Raw genomic sequence first — 14,130 nt, 5'->3', positions numbered from 1 at the left:
TGAAATTCAACAAATATTTTTTGGGGTGTTTTAAGGTTACATGAAATAGCTTTGGTACTTGCTATGAAACTACAAAAGTTTGGCCCAACTATAAGTAGACTCTCCGCACCCCGAAAGAGAAGGAAAATAATAATAACAATAAAGAAAAGGTCTAATTATGAACTGTACCCTCTACTTTACAAAAAAATAAAATTTAGTCCATTTATTTTAATTTGTTATATTTTAGTCTTCATTGAAAGTTGACAAGTTAGTCTAATTGAGTAACATTTTTTTTTTTTGAAAATAAGTAGCACTGTTAAACCTTGATATTATATCTATGATTTGAAAAATCAACAGTTCAACACTTATATGCAGAAAAATAGGAAAAGAAAAGAGCAATTTTGCAAATTATATATGACAAATTAGCAAAAGCTAGCAATTTAAATTCATGTGTTTAGCAATAAAATAGATTAATTTCTCTAAAGTATAAGATCAAAAAGAAATTAAAGTGAAAGGACTTGTAACAAAAAAAAAAGTAAAAAGATTAACTTCTTGATTTTAGTAAATTACAAGGACTAAATTCAAAATTAGACCTAAACATTTTATCATAAAAGCTGTCTAAACCTTCGTTTACAGTCTTCAATGTGTCGAAACTTACAAGACTCATTCCAATATATATACATATATAGACAGAGAGAGAATAAACAAGAAAGGTAGGAAACATGCCCAGGGACAAAGAGATTGATAAGCCAATGAAACCGCTTCGAAGAAGACGAAAGAAAGGTTACGGTGGTGGTGCCAGTGGCGGCGGCGATCGCGGTGGCAATAAGGAAGTTGCATTCTGTTTATTTATTTTAATTGTGATTTTGTTTGCTATAATATTGTTCTTCTTTATTCATCTTTTGATAAGTTTTGAAATAGTTTAGAGACACTTAACGATGGATCTACCACCTAGTTTTGAATTAAGATTGGAAGGATAATTATTTATGGGTTGTTTGTACCATGCCATCCTGGTATTTTTCTTCATCATATTTGTAATTTATTTAAATTTCGAATCCTGATAAAAAAAAGGATTAGTTGTGTTAAATGTTTTTAAATTATGATCGAAACTTTACTATTAATTAGTTTATGTAAGTTATTGGACTGTTAAAGTTATTGTTGTATGACCTTTTTTGTTCTTACTGCCTGCACAATTGAAATCTCTCATCCACTTTCTATTTTACGATTAATTTTTTTTTTGTTAAAAATGTCACGAATTCGTGAACAAAAAATCCAAACAACTTTCTTCTCCGACATCTAATACTGACCGTCAGATCGACTTAAATCTAAAGTATGTTATTATACTCATCGATGGGTACTTATCCACCATACTGATTGTCGAATAGTTGCTTAGAGCTCACTAGTCGAACTTTCAAAAAAAAAACATAATAGGTCAGTGACTTAAATAAAAAATTCAAATAGTTCAATGACTTAAATTATTTTTAAATAGTTCAGTGACCATTTTGTAACTTTTTGAAGTTGAGTGATCAAACCATAAACTTACTAATAAATTAATGACTTCAAGTGTAATTTAATGTTTCAATACTTTCATGTTGGTCTCCCAATTTGGTAACAACTTTTATGCAATATTTAGTTTTTTTTTTCTTTATGGAATGATTTTGGAATTATTGATTTTGTATAAGATTCCTAACATCGTGAGTGAGTAATAATTTTTAGAGGATGGTTAATACAAATCGAAGTAATTAAGATTGATTAATACGAACTCTTAGAAAAAAATTAGGATTGATTAGAAATTTAGCATTTTTACTTAGGAATTGTTATTGCTGGTGTGGTTATTGTGAATCTTGTGTTTGGAAAATTAATATATCGCATTCTTATGACACCAAAAAGCACTTAAATGATGCTTTTTTTTATAAAAGAAAAATACTAACGACATGTTGGCTTCATGAAAAATTTTATGTCTTTAAAGGCTTAGATATATTTTGTTTAAAAATTTAACGGGAATGGAGAAATATTTAAAAGAAAAGTCTATTAGTGAAGTAGAGGAAGAACACCAAGAAAAATATATTATGTATTAGTTTATATGACTTTTATAAATATTTTAATTTTAAAAATTAACCTCACAATCCAAATTTTCTAACTACACCATTGCACGAATATGTATGTGAAAACTACAAATTTAGAACACAAATGTGGGTTTAAAACAACCTACAATAAACAATGAAATGTATGGAGATAAACAATACTAAATGTATTGTAATTATTTATTACAGCTTTGCCATTAATTGTGAGTTAGTTTGAGTTGACTTACGACACCTACTTCATTAACTACGTTATTAATATATACAATTGATGGAGATAATAAATTGTGCATATTACAATAAAATGTACAAAATTTATCAAGATAAAATTTTGGTTGAGTAATAAATTTAAGGTTTTATGAATCAAATTGACATGGTTCATATATGATTATATGCATATTTTTTTATCGATTTTTATTAAAATGAAAAGGCTAAAATTCCTTTAAATAATATAACTTATTTTAATTACAAAATGATATTTTCATAATTTTCCTGACCGAGTTGATACTCAATTGATTCGTAACACAATTTAGTCAAGAATTTAAATAATGGTATAAATAATAATTGTCTTAATGACCACTCCTTTACCAAGTTTCAACAGCAAAGGAATCGTCCAACCATGGATACGCTTGCTCAATCTATCAAAATTTTAATATTTGTTATAAAATGTGGGTTTTAATACTTTTCTCAATTGAACTAGTGTTGAATTGATTTGTTCAATTAAATATTTAAATAATTTATTTTTAAATAGTATGATTTACAAACAATTCTTTCAAAGGGATTAGAAGTTTCTAAATGATTAAAATATACTCTAAGCCTTTATACTTTTCATACACGTAAAATTTTAACCCTTTATGTTTATTTTAATAATTTAACTATTTTATTTTTATATTTTAAAATTTAAGTTTAATTATTAACGTTATTTTTTAAAAAAATCAATCATGTTATAGTAAACTTGATTTTAATAGAAAAACTAAATGAATTAACTTGTATTTTAAATCCTAAAATATAAAAATTAAATTAAAATAAAAATAAAATCAACCCAAAGCGTATTTTACAGCACAAATAGTGGGTAATATAACCCGGACCCGATACCTACTTAATAGCCAATAGCAATTTCATATATCTCGTTTCTTCTGTGCATATACATCACTGTCCCTAAAATTTAATCGAGGAGATCTCGTTGTTCTTTACGCTCCGTTTTGCAGCCATGGCTACTCTAGATTCCGATGTGCCGATGGTGCCCGCCGGTGAAGCTTCCGGTAGCTCCGCCGCGTCTTCCTCTACTAAGAAGCCCAAGCGCTTCGAGATCAAGAAGTGGAGTGCCGTTGCCCTCTGGGCCTGGGGTACTAATTCCTAACCCTAACCTAACTTACTTTCTCCATTCAATTTCATGTCTAAATCAGTGTTTTTATTGGCGTTGATTTGGTTGATGGGATGCAGATATTGTCGTGGATAATTGTGCAATTTGTAGGAATCACATTATGGATCTCTGTGTGTATTTCTATCTCGATTTTAATCAAGTTTTTGTTAATTTGATTTACGGGTTTTTTTTAGGGTTACTTTTCTGATTGTTTTCTTCAATTTCGTTGTTTAGGTATCGAGTGCCAAGCTAACCAAGCCAGCGCCACCAGTGAGGAATGCACTGTTGCTTGGGGTATGTTCGATTTTGGAATTGTTGAAAAGCATGTTTGGGTTACTAAAGAAGTACTATTAAAGGATATAGTAGATGTTGTTTTGGAATGTGTAAGCATTGGTTACTTTAGGGAATAGTGTTAGGTTGTTAGGTTTCGATGTTCTTTATACCAAACACAAGGAAATCAATCAAGCACTATTAAGACATACAATAGACGTCTTTCCTTTTGTGTAACCCTTGTTGACTTTGGGAGGTAGTGCTAGGTTGTTTGGTTTCACTTTACTGTACCAAACACAAGGTTTGGGATTATTTGTCTATATGGTAAAGTGCAGGCTATTCGGGTGTAAAAGAGAATAAGCTAGAATCTTTTGTACAAATTACGGTGAACCTATAATTATAGCCGTAAATATGCTAATGTTGAATCAATTAAGCACTATTAAAACATGTAGTAGACGAGTTTTCAATTGTGTAAGCCATGTTTACTTTCGGAAGTAGTGGTAAGTTGTTTGGTTTCGCTGTACATTATACCAAACAGAAGGTTTGAAATTTTGTTGCCAATTTCATTAAATGCGAGTTTTGTCGGGTTGTAAAAGAGAACAAATTAGAAACTTTTGAAGAAATGATGATAAATGATGATGACACTTTTTGTATTTTATTAAGAACATACCCTGTTATTATAGCTTTTAGTATGATAATCATGATGATATTTTTTCTTGTGATATCGATAATGGTGATGAATCAATTATGTAAATGAGGGCTATTAAATCTTTATGTTTAATGCTTTGCTTTTGTTATAATTAACACCTAGTATCATTCAGATACGTTATTTCGTAGATATACTTGAGCAAGTTGACTCGTTAGGTGGTTTGCTTAATTGCATTCGCTGATTGTGCACGTTTAGCGCAATTTTAGTTTTTTTTTCACCTAAAAGCTTTTTTATTTGGCCGAAATTGAATTTGTTGCCCTTCCTTTGGTGGGTTTATATAGTTAGCCAAAATGGTTAATCTCAATGTTAATAAAATTCCCCGATTAGAGTAAGTAAAGTGTCGAAGAAATTAGTAGGCTCATCTTTACCTACAAACATGTATATATCGGAAGAAAAATGCCTTGAGCTCATCTATTATATGTTTTTACTATAATCTATGAGTTGTATGTATCATCTCACTTTAGCTCCAACATGCTTGATCATTGTGTAATTGCTTTTTCTCTTCTTTGCGTATGTAGGGGTCTGCAACCATGCATTTCACTTCCATTGTATCAGCCGATGGCTCAAGACTCGTCAAGTTTGCCCATTGGGTATGCTTTTTTCCTCCCAATGTATACATCGGTCAGATATTTTTCCCCATAATCAGCATTAACACCTAAGTTGGTCTTCGCTTTTGCAGATAACAGTGAGTGGGAGTTTCAAAAGTATGGGCACTAGAGAGCTTTCAGGCCGATACTGCTTGAACCCTCTTACCTTTCTGGTATGGTGAGAGAAGAATGCATATATTTCATTAGCTTTTATGCTGATTCAAGCAGTAGTTGCTTTAATATTTCAGAGTAGAATTTGGTCATAATTTTATATGCACCGAGTGTAATATGCTATATTTTATGAGAATTATCCTTTATTATTGTGCTGAAACCTTCCTTGTTCTATCTCTGGATTTTGGTACTGATGAATGTCTTTTTTTTTTCATGTGAATCAAATGGATCCTTTTAAAGCTTTGTTAAATTCAAAATCAGAATTAGATTAATGTCTCTAAAGAAAGGATAATATTATTTAACAAAATTAAGGGGAATTTTGACTTTATAATAGAAAGTTAATATTTCAAAAAATAAAAAGATTGATACTAATCAAATTATAAAAAAAGAATTAAATCAGTAAAAATGCGTAGTATAAGACTTTCTATAATGTCTAAGGAATTTTAGAATTTATGGTGTTTATGAATTGAATTAGACCTATACCATTAATGGTATAATATTATGCATGTATAGTTGCTTAACATGAATCTTGAAATTTAGTCATCTAGGTTAAAATATGTCACATAATCATTGTATTTTTATTTTTAGAAAATTAGTTTTTTATTTTTAATATTAAATTTTAGATTTAACTTTTAGAAATTTAGTTTTTTATTTTTCAAATATTAAATTTTAGATTTAAATTTTAGAAGTGTTAACATTATTTTGTTAAATTTAAGTCCATTATGTTATTTTCTAGTTACATGGTTATAAAGTGTTTCAAATTTTAACCATTTTTTTTCAATTTTGGGAATAAAAGTATAATGATTAAATTTAAAATTTAGAAAGAGTACAAAGGCTTATACACATTTTAACTTATTTTATAAATAGTTAATGCAATCTCGTTTGGGTTAAGGCTTTGAATATAAAAATTTGAGTCCAAACTATATTTAAATCGGAACTGTTTTTCTTTAAATTTGATTTTATTTTTTTGTACATAACGAAGGAAAAACTAATGAAAGTTTTATAAATAGTTAATGCAATCTCGTTTGGGTTCAGGCTTTGAATATAAAAATTTGAGTTCAACCTATATTTAAACCGGAACTATTTTTCTCCAAATTTGTTTTTATTTTTTTGTACATAACGAAGGAAAAACTAATGAAAGCTTGCGAAGCACATGTCGCCCGTTGCAATGCTTCTCTTCTTAGTTTGTGGTGTCTAATGGTGACGAATTGGTGGAGATTTTAGATCTCTTTGAATGCTGGTTTGAAGTTTCTACCCTGCTTTGGCACATCCAAGAATGATGTTGATCAATTTTTTTTTGTCACTGTCCAACAGCCTCTAGGAAAAAATATTGTGAGGCTTAAGGAACAAAGGAATAACCTAGAGGATAGGAATTCTAATTAGTAGCAGACATAAAATTTGGGAATGAGATGCTGGTTGAGTTTTAGTTTGACTGATATAAATATTGTTGTTAATGTAAAAGGACGTAAATTTGAATGTGTTTAAATGCGCTATTCTCCTACTTATGAGTTAAGAAAGAATTATGATTAGCAATTATAATTTTAATATCTTTATCCAAAATATGCTAAACTCTTGGAGTTGAAGTGAATAGAAACAAAAAATAAAAGAAAGCAGGAAATAGAGGTGGGAATAAAGGGGGCAAAAACGTGAAATTGAAAGGAAGACCATATTTTTCAACAACCAATGCTTTTTGTCGGGCTTTAGGCATTAAAAAAAGGCATCTCTCCATCCATGTGCACCTTCTCAGACCTCTAAATTCTTCTACCCCAAATGGCAATGTGTTATTTTAATTTCAAGAATTTTCAAATCCAGTAAAATATTTGAATTTTGTTCTACATGATTTTATCCTATTCTTCTTATATTTAGAATTTAATTTTATTTTTTTATTTTTTAAAATTATTTTTTATTTTCAGATTTCAAAATCTATAATCAACTATTAACATCATTAAATTTATTGGTGTGATATTTTAAAAAAATTATTTAATAACTATGTATTACAAAAGTAATATTGTAACGAACCTAAATTTTATAAAAATAATTTTAATAATTAGATTTAAATTTTAAATCTCAAAAGGCAGCCAAAATATCTTCACAAACTCTCCAAAAATCTTAAATTGTTACAAACAATTCTAAAAACTCCGTATCAACAACCACTAATATCTGTAAAAGTAGATTCGAATTAAAAATTATATCCAAATATATCATTCAAATTGTGTCCCAACCCACACTCATGGCTGGATATCATTATGTTTTTACTTATTATTAATAATTATAATCACACTTTTAAGCCTAGTGCTCACTTTTCCCCCATAAATCATGAACTAAAATATTGCAATCCATTGATCTTCAATCTTCACTGTTGCCCATCCATCATTTATATATGTTAATGCAGTTTTTGTCTACGTTTTTACTCTGGTTCTCTTTCATCATTCATCTCTTACTTTGTATTATTTTGTAAAATAAATAAATAATTTTTTATAATTTCACAGCTAAAATTGATAGGTGAAATTAATTCAGTTAAATTCTACGCTAATCATGAGTTTTAAAGCTACTTCATACTTAAAGGCGAGATCAAATCCTCAATCATTAATTAAAGTACGAGAAACAACTACCATTTCACCTAACCCAGTGATTAACATTTAGATTATTTTATCAATATCTTAGTTCTTTCTTGTGCTAAACAGATCAGCCTCCATGATCATTATTATTGTTATTATTATTACTATTATTATTATTTAATCGTTAATGTAAATGCAAATGAGAGATAAATCTTAATTAGTATCTAATGATATCAATTAAATAGTTAATATTTTATGATTCATTAAATTATCTGCTTACTTTCTCTATTTAAAATTTTAGTTTAATTTTTTTTGTTAATTTTGCTTAATAAGGTATGATTTAAGGGTGAGGTGAAAATTCTTTTTAAATGGATTAGAATTTAATTATAATGTTTAGAGTGTTAAAATATAAATTTAATATTAAATTAACTTAAAGATTTTATAATTTTAAAAGAGCTAAATTGTGTCATTGTCTCTTGCATTTAACTTCTAATTGAGTTGATACTACTAATTAATGTAACACCATTTCAATTGTGATATTATTAAAATATCATTTTTATACAATGTGACAAATATTAATACAAGTGCGTTTAGGGTTTATGTGCCTCAATAGTTATATTTTTTTTTCGAATTTTGAAATTTCAATCCTAACTCAAATGATAATAATTAAATTTGCTAAGCTCAATTTTGCTATTAGTCTCGACTCTCGTATTATGTGTAAATTGTGACTTTAGTCTCCATAATCTAAATTTGATAATTTTGAGTCTATAATTTTCAAATTTTCAAATTTAAGTCATTTAAATGCATTAGCAATAATGCAACTTTTTATATGTGAAAATAACAAGTTAAAATGATATTATATATATACTAGTATATTTTTCGCATAAGAATTTAAAAGAACAAATTTAACGTCTTAGTTTGAATTGAAATTTCAAAATTAGAACGAATTTAGTATAGAAAATTAAAATCCAAGGACTAATACAAGAATTTGACATATTTTAATATAAAAAATTAGATATAACGGAAGCTTAACAAGATGGCATTGGTAAATAAGGGAAAAGATTAAGGCCAAACAGAAATATGAGTGCGTTATTTAACCGGCACAAAAGAGTCTAACCTGCACTTCACTGTAATCAACAGCCATGGCCGCCATGGCTTCTTCTTCTTCTTCTTCTTCTAATTTCTTCTTCATCTTCTTCCTCGTGTTATGTTTGAAAATCACTGCCAAAAAAACATACATTGTCCAAATGAAACATCAAGATAAGCCACTTTCTTTCGAAACCCACCATGATTGGCACAGTTCGAGTTTACAATCACTCACCGATTCCCCACCCGAGTCACTTCTTTATTCATATACTGAAGCTTTTAATGGCTTCGCTGCTTCTCTAAATGAAGAACAAGCTGAGTCTCTTAACAAATCGGAATCCATTCTGGGTGTTTATGAAGATACTGTTTACACTCTCCATACTACTCGTTCACCTCAATTCCTCGGCCTTGACGCCGATTTGGGGCTTTGGGCCACTGGCGGTGGTACCCAGGCTTCTGAGGATGTTATTATCGGGGTTCTTGATACCGGAGTTTGGCCGGAATCTAAGAGTTTTGACGATTCGGGCATGCCGGAGATTCCTTCTAAGTGGCGGGGTGAATGTGAGTCGGGTCCTGATTTTGGTCCTAAGTTTTGTAACAAGAAACTCATCGGTGCTCGGAGCTTTTCGAAAGGTTACCGTATGGCCATCGGCGGTGGGATTAATAAAAAACCCAAAGAGATCGATTCCCCGCGTGATAAAGATGGTCATGGGACTCACACGGCCAGCACCGCCACAGGTTCTCACGTGGCTAACGCTAGCCTTTTAGGGTACGCTAGTGGGATTGCTCGTGGGATGGCGACTCGAGCCCGGGTCGCCGCTTATAAGGTATGTTGGGAAACGGGTTGCTTTGGGTCCGATATCCTCGCCGGGATGGATCGCGCGATCCGAGATGGTGTCAATGTGCTTTCGGTGTCCCTCGGCGGTAGACCGGCGCCATATTACCGCGATACGATCGCCCTCGGAGCCTTCGCGGCGGTGGAGAAGGGTATTTTCGTCTCTTGCTCCGCTGGCAATAGTGGGCCGACAAGAGCCACTCTTGCTAACGTCGCACCTTGGATTATGACCGTCGGCGCTGGGACTTTGGATCGCGATTTTCCGGCTTACGCCGTTTTAGGAAACAAAATCCGTTATAATGGCGTCTCGCTTTACAGCGGTCGAGGAATGGGGAAAAAATTGGTCGGTTTGGTTTACAACAAAGATAACAACACTTTTGGTAATTTATGTCTGCCCGGTTCGCTTAAACCGACTTCGGTTCGTGGGAAAGTAGTCATTTGTGATAGAGGAACGAATGCTCGTGTGGAAAAAGGAGAAGTTGTACGAGATGCCGGAGGGGTCGGAATGATATTAGCGAATACGGCGGATAGTGCCGAGGAATTGGTGGCTGATAGTCACTTGCTACCTGCCGTAGCAGTAGGGAGGAAAACCGGTGACTTGATTAGGAAATACGCACAATCTAATCCTAACCCGACTGCCAAGCTTGTTTTCGGTGGGACCGTCTTGAATGTCCGACCTTCGCCGGTGGTTGCAGCATTCAGCTCCCGAGGGCCCAATATGGTGACACCGCAGATCTTGAAGCCAGACGTGATTGGGCCAGGAGTCGACATATTAGCCGCTTGGTCTGAGGCTATCGGTCCGACCGGGTTGGTTAAGGACGCGAGGAAGACTAAGTTCAACATTGTGTCAGGTATGTTGAGACTTCTATTTGCCTAAATTGTATAATCATATTCCTATTAATCATGTTTCGAAAAACTACAGGTACATCGATGTCGTGCCCACACATTAGTGGGCTAGCAGCATTGCTAAAGGCAGCTCATCCGGATTGGAGCCCAAGCGCAATCAAATCGGCTCTAATGACCACTGCCTACACACGAGACAACACCAACTCATCTCTCCGGGACGCAGCAGATGGTTCATTATCGAATCCATGGGTTCACGGGGCAGGTCATGTCGACCCTCAAAAAGCCCTTTCTCCGGGACTAATATACGATATAACTACGAAACAATACATATCCTTCTTATGCTCACTAGCATACACCATTGATCAAGTTAAAACCATTGTCAAGCGTCCTAACATTACATGTTCCAAGAGATTCAAAGACCCTGGTGAACTCAATTACCCATCATTTTCGGTCTTGTTTGGGGACAGAAGGGTCGTTCGATACACTCGGGAATTAACAAACGTAGGCCCTGCGCGGTCGATATACAAAGTGGCGGTGGATGGTCCGTCATCTGTCAGGATCTCAGTTAGGCCCCGGACACTTGTCTTTAGGCATGTTGGGGAAAAGAAGAGATACACAGTGAGTTTTGTAGCTAAAAGGAAGAGAAGAGGATCAACAGTTAGGTCTGAATATGGTTCAATAGTGTGGGGCAATGCTCAACATCAAGTGAAGAGCCCCGTTTCTTTCTCATGGACATTTATGTAAACACTTGGAGAATATCAAATCATTAACGAAAAATCTAATGTCAAATTCTGATTTTAAGCCCTCTATTATATTCTATTTGCTGGTTAAATCCCTATACTATTAAACTGACAAAGTTTGATCACTAATCAGGCTCAAACATGATGCTAGTAAGGTTTTTGCAACAGTTGTGTAAAAGCTCAAGTATATGAGCATAATATGAAAACTAAACTCTGGGAGATCAACGGCTTTGTGCTAAATGATATTTGACCATGGAAACATCGAGAGCCATCGAAGGACTATCCTAATGCTACGACTTTACTTATGAAATCACCTGCTTTTTTATGGCTGATGAAAGTGTAATGTCGATTCGGATGCTAGTCGTCCAGATATAAAGCAAACATACTCACATCAGCTTTTTTTCATCTCTGTAACACTTTGCCTACAAATACTTGCAATGAACTCCCCATTCCGGTACCAACAGTTTCTACCAAATACGATGCCTAAGGCAATGTCATTTTCATCGATATTTCAAAAATAGATTTGTCAAGGAAAAGGGATAGTGGGAGAGAATACCTCCTGATTGTCTTCTTGAAACCAAAAGCATCTTTAACCTGATCATCCAAGAATAACTGTGTATCACAGAATTCTGCCAGAAAAAAACGATAAGTATATGAAAATGCTCCCTAGAAGCTTGCATCTCCACCGGAAAAAAGTTCTAAGTGCATAAAGGTTAAGGAAATAAACCCGGGGAGTGGTCAGTCAGCATGTAAACCTCTGTTGTTGAGTATATCCCTCCAAGGACAGTGCACTTAACATACCAATCGATATCAGAGTCCTCATCTGTAGTGGTGTGCCAGATTTCATCAACCAGCATTGCTCTCTGCTTGAAACTTGCCGGAACATTCAATGGATGCGCCTACAAAGAATGTTGAGAAAAAAATAGTTGTCTTAAAGGGTTTGGATTTTACCGAGTAAACTAGTCCATTGACAAGAGAAATAGGTATAAGGTCTCCTATTCCAATACTGAGAGCTTGAGGCCATTTTGGTATGTAGGGCGCTAGCATTTTGAGGCGAATCCTTACGAGCTTTGCGATGCGTTGGCTAGGAATAAAATGATGTGATTGCTCTTTGGAATCAATTCTATCAATTAGCCTTTGTAAGCAGTCAACCATGAAAGATGGCAAGATCGAGAAAAAGAAAAATATTGTTGTTGTCAGAAATTTGAGGAAAACGGAACATACTAACTGAAAGTAAAGCACGCATCCGACAGTGAGATACATAGGAAACCAACAGTTTGATTCTCGTGGAAGCAGCACGATATAGAAACTTCAAATACGAGAGCAAATCTACCAAATCAAGGATCTAGGAACTGGTAGGAGGAAACTATGTTATCCGACGCATAATCCAGCATGAGTACGGACTATAATCCTCCAAATATACCAAAAAACTTTGAAAAAATATTGAGCATGCTTATACCAGACGCATATTCATATCTGATACTCACTTTCGAACTAAGAGAAAAATGACAACACACAAAGGTATAAGAATCTCTACATCATAGAACTATCAAATTCTTTGTAAATTGTAATGCCCAACCTAATTTGAACAGATAATAATCGAAATCGAAGTAAATTACTTGGACAAGGGCAGCTGCTTTACGAGGGAAATATCCCACAATTGAAGGCGAAACCCCAATTTCCTTTGCACCGGCTGTCATCGCTTCTTCACTCCATCCGAACTTCATCTAAGTTAACAAACAATCGAATTTTAATTTGTAAAATCAAAACAATCATAAAATACCAAAAAATAAAAAAATAAAAACCGTGTACGTACGACGTGTCGTAGGGAAGCTTGCAGCACACGAGCTTGCTCCTCCTCGGAATCTGTTTTTGGATTCCTTCTTCAAGGACGCGGATCGTCCCTGTCCGTCGAAGATGACGACATGGAAGAATCAGATGGATGGAGGATTTTATTAGGGAATGTTTGAGGGTCGGCGGTAGTGGAAAACCATAATGACTGATCTGAGAATATGGAAGCGGAGGAGGCGATTCGCCGCCGTTCGATACATTTGTTTGTCGATCTTCTTCACCTTGAGTTCCGAATTACGATTCGCAGAGGACTTTTTTAAATGTGATATAGTTAAAATTATGCTATTAGTTCTGTGCGAAAGTTATTAATTAAAGTCTTTATATTCTATTTTTGTCGATATTAATCCTTATGAATTTTGACATTTCACTCAATATCCAAAATGGTAACAGTTGAAAAAAAATGGTAACAGTTGAAACCATTAGGCCAAATTATACTATTAGTCAAATATTATACTTAGGTTTCTAATTTAGTCCTTGTTTTCCAATTTCATAATTTTAATTTATATATTTTTGAATTTTAAAATTTTAGTCTTGACTTGAATGATAATAGCATTTGAACCCTTTAACTAAAATCTCATAGCTTTTTTTTTTTGTAATTATTACATGAAATTAACAAACTCATAAAGCATTACAAGTATTACAGGTAAGGTAGTATGTTTGTTGAATAAAATTTTAAAAGTAGTGTACCATTATTACATTATGTAATGTAATGAATTTAACAATTTTCCTATATCGTAACTAGATTTTCTCATTTCGTTTCATTTATTGAAACCCGATAAAGCTTTATTTTTATTTTTTACCTTTATTTCTTTATCTTAATTGATAGTAATGGAAGTGTTTGCTGGTGAACTTTAGGGTTTAGGGTTTAGGAACTAAATTGAAAAGATTTATCAAGTTTTTGGGACTAATGTGAACCAAAAAAGAACCCAAGCACCAAATTGAAAAAAATGTTAAATTAAGTGATTAAAATGAATTTAAAGGGTTTTCATGTAAAATAATAATAAAATTGATGAAATTTTTAGTGCAAGTGGTGCTATATCTTTTGTCGATACGT

At 32.9% G+C, this 14,130-nt stretch overlaps 2 protein-coding genes across 6 annotated transcripts; one reads left to right on the top strand and one right to left on the bottom strand.

Annotated features, from left to right (window-relative positions):
• The first annotated feature begins 3,137 nt into the window (after positions 1–3,137).
• LOC108468083 (RING-box protein 1a) lies at positions 3,138–5,320 on the top strand. Its single transcript, XM_017768943.2, has 5 exons — positions 3,138–3,406; positions 3,504–3,554; positions 3,658–3,717; positions 4,921–4,992; positions 5,082–5,320. Exons 1-5 carry the CDS (start codon positions 3,271–3,273, stop codon positions 5,117–5,119), a joined length of 357 nt encoding a protein of 118 aa, XP_017624432.1. The 5' UTR covers positions 3,138–3,270; the 3' UTR covers positions 5,120–5,320.
• Positions 5,321–8,608: 3,288 nt separating this feature from the next.
• On the bottom strand, positions 8,609–13,409 carry LOC108470055 (uncharacterized). Of its 5 annotated transcripts, none has more exons than XR_008269624.1 (6): positions 13,042–13,409; positions 12,845–12,952; positions 12,291–12,360; positions 11,953–12,124; positions 9,040–11,854; positions 8,609–8,939 (listed from the first exon to the last, which is right to left on the bottom strand). XR_008269624.1 is itself a non-coding variant. In XM_053018353.1 (5 exons), exons 2-5 carry the CDS (start codon positions 12,950–12,952, stop codon positions 8,924–8,926), a joined length of 369 nt encoding a protein of 122 aa, XP_052874313.1. In that variant the 5' UTR covers positions 13,042–13,406; the 3' UTR covers positions 8,609–8,923. The 5 variants fall into 5 exon arrangements, 1 of the variants encoding a protein (XP_052874313.1); XR_008269623.1 differs by lacking the exon at positions 12,291–12,360 and having other exon boundaries at positions 9,040–11,708; positions 11,782–11,854; positions 13,042–13,406; XR_008269622.1 differs by lacking the exon at positions 12,291–12,360 and having other exon boundaries at positions 9,040–11,692; positions 11,782–11,854; positions 13,042–13,406.
• Positions 13,410–14,130: the final 721 nt, after the last annotated feature.

This window comes from Gossypium arboreum, chromosome 8 (genome assembly GCF_025698485.1).
Source record: "Gossypium arboreum isolate Shixiya-1 chromosome 8, ASM2569848v2, whole genome shotgun sequence".
Classification (NCBI taxonomy): Eukaryota; Viridiplantae; Streptophyta; class Magnoliopsida; order Malvales; family Malvaceae; genus Gossypium; species Gossypium arboreum.
This window is presented reverse-complemented; position numbering and strand designations above follow the sequence as displayed.

Bases quoted from the DNA above. Each gene is read 5' to 3' on its own strand.
- LOC108468083 (XM_017768943.2), top strand. From the start codon at position 3,271: ATGGCTACTCTAGATTCCGATGTGCCGATGGTGCCCGCCGGTGAAGCT. The intron at 3,718-4,920 runs GTATGTTCGATT...TTGCGTATGTAG, and splicing joins GGAATGCACTGTTGCTTGGG to GGGTCTGCAACCATGCATTT. The intron at 4,993-5,081 runs GTATGCTTTTTT...TCGCTTTTGCAG, and splicing joins TCGTCAAGTTTGCCCATTGG to ATAACAGTGAGTGGGAGTTT.
- LOC108470055 (XM_053018353.1), bottom strand. From the start codon at position 12,952: ATGAAGTTCGGATGGAGTGAAGAAGCGATGACAGCCGGTGCAAAGGAA. The intron at 12,125-12,844 runs GTAATTTACTTC...CATTCTTTGTAG, and splicing joins AAGCAGCTGCCCTTGTCCAA to GCGCATCCATTGAATGTTCC. The intron at 11,855-11,952 runs GTTTATTTCCTT...TTTTTCTGGCAG, and splicing joins GCTGACTGACCACTCCCCGG to AATTCTGTGATACACAGTTA.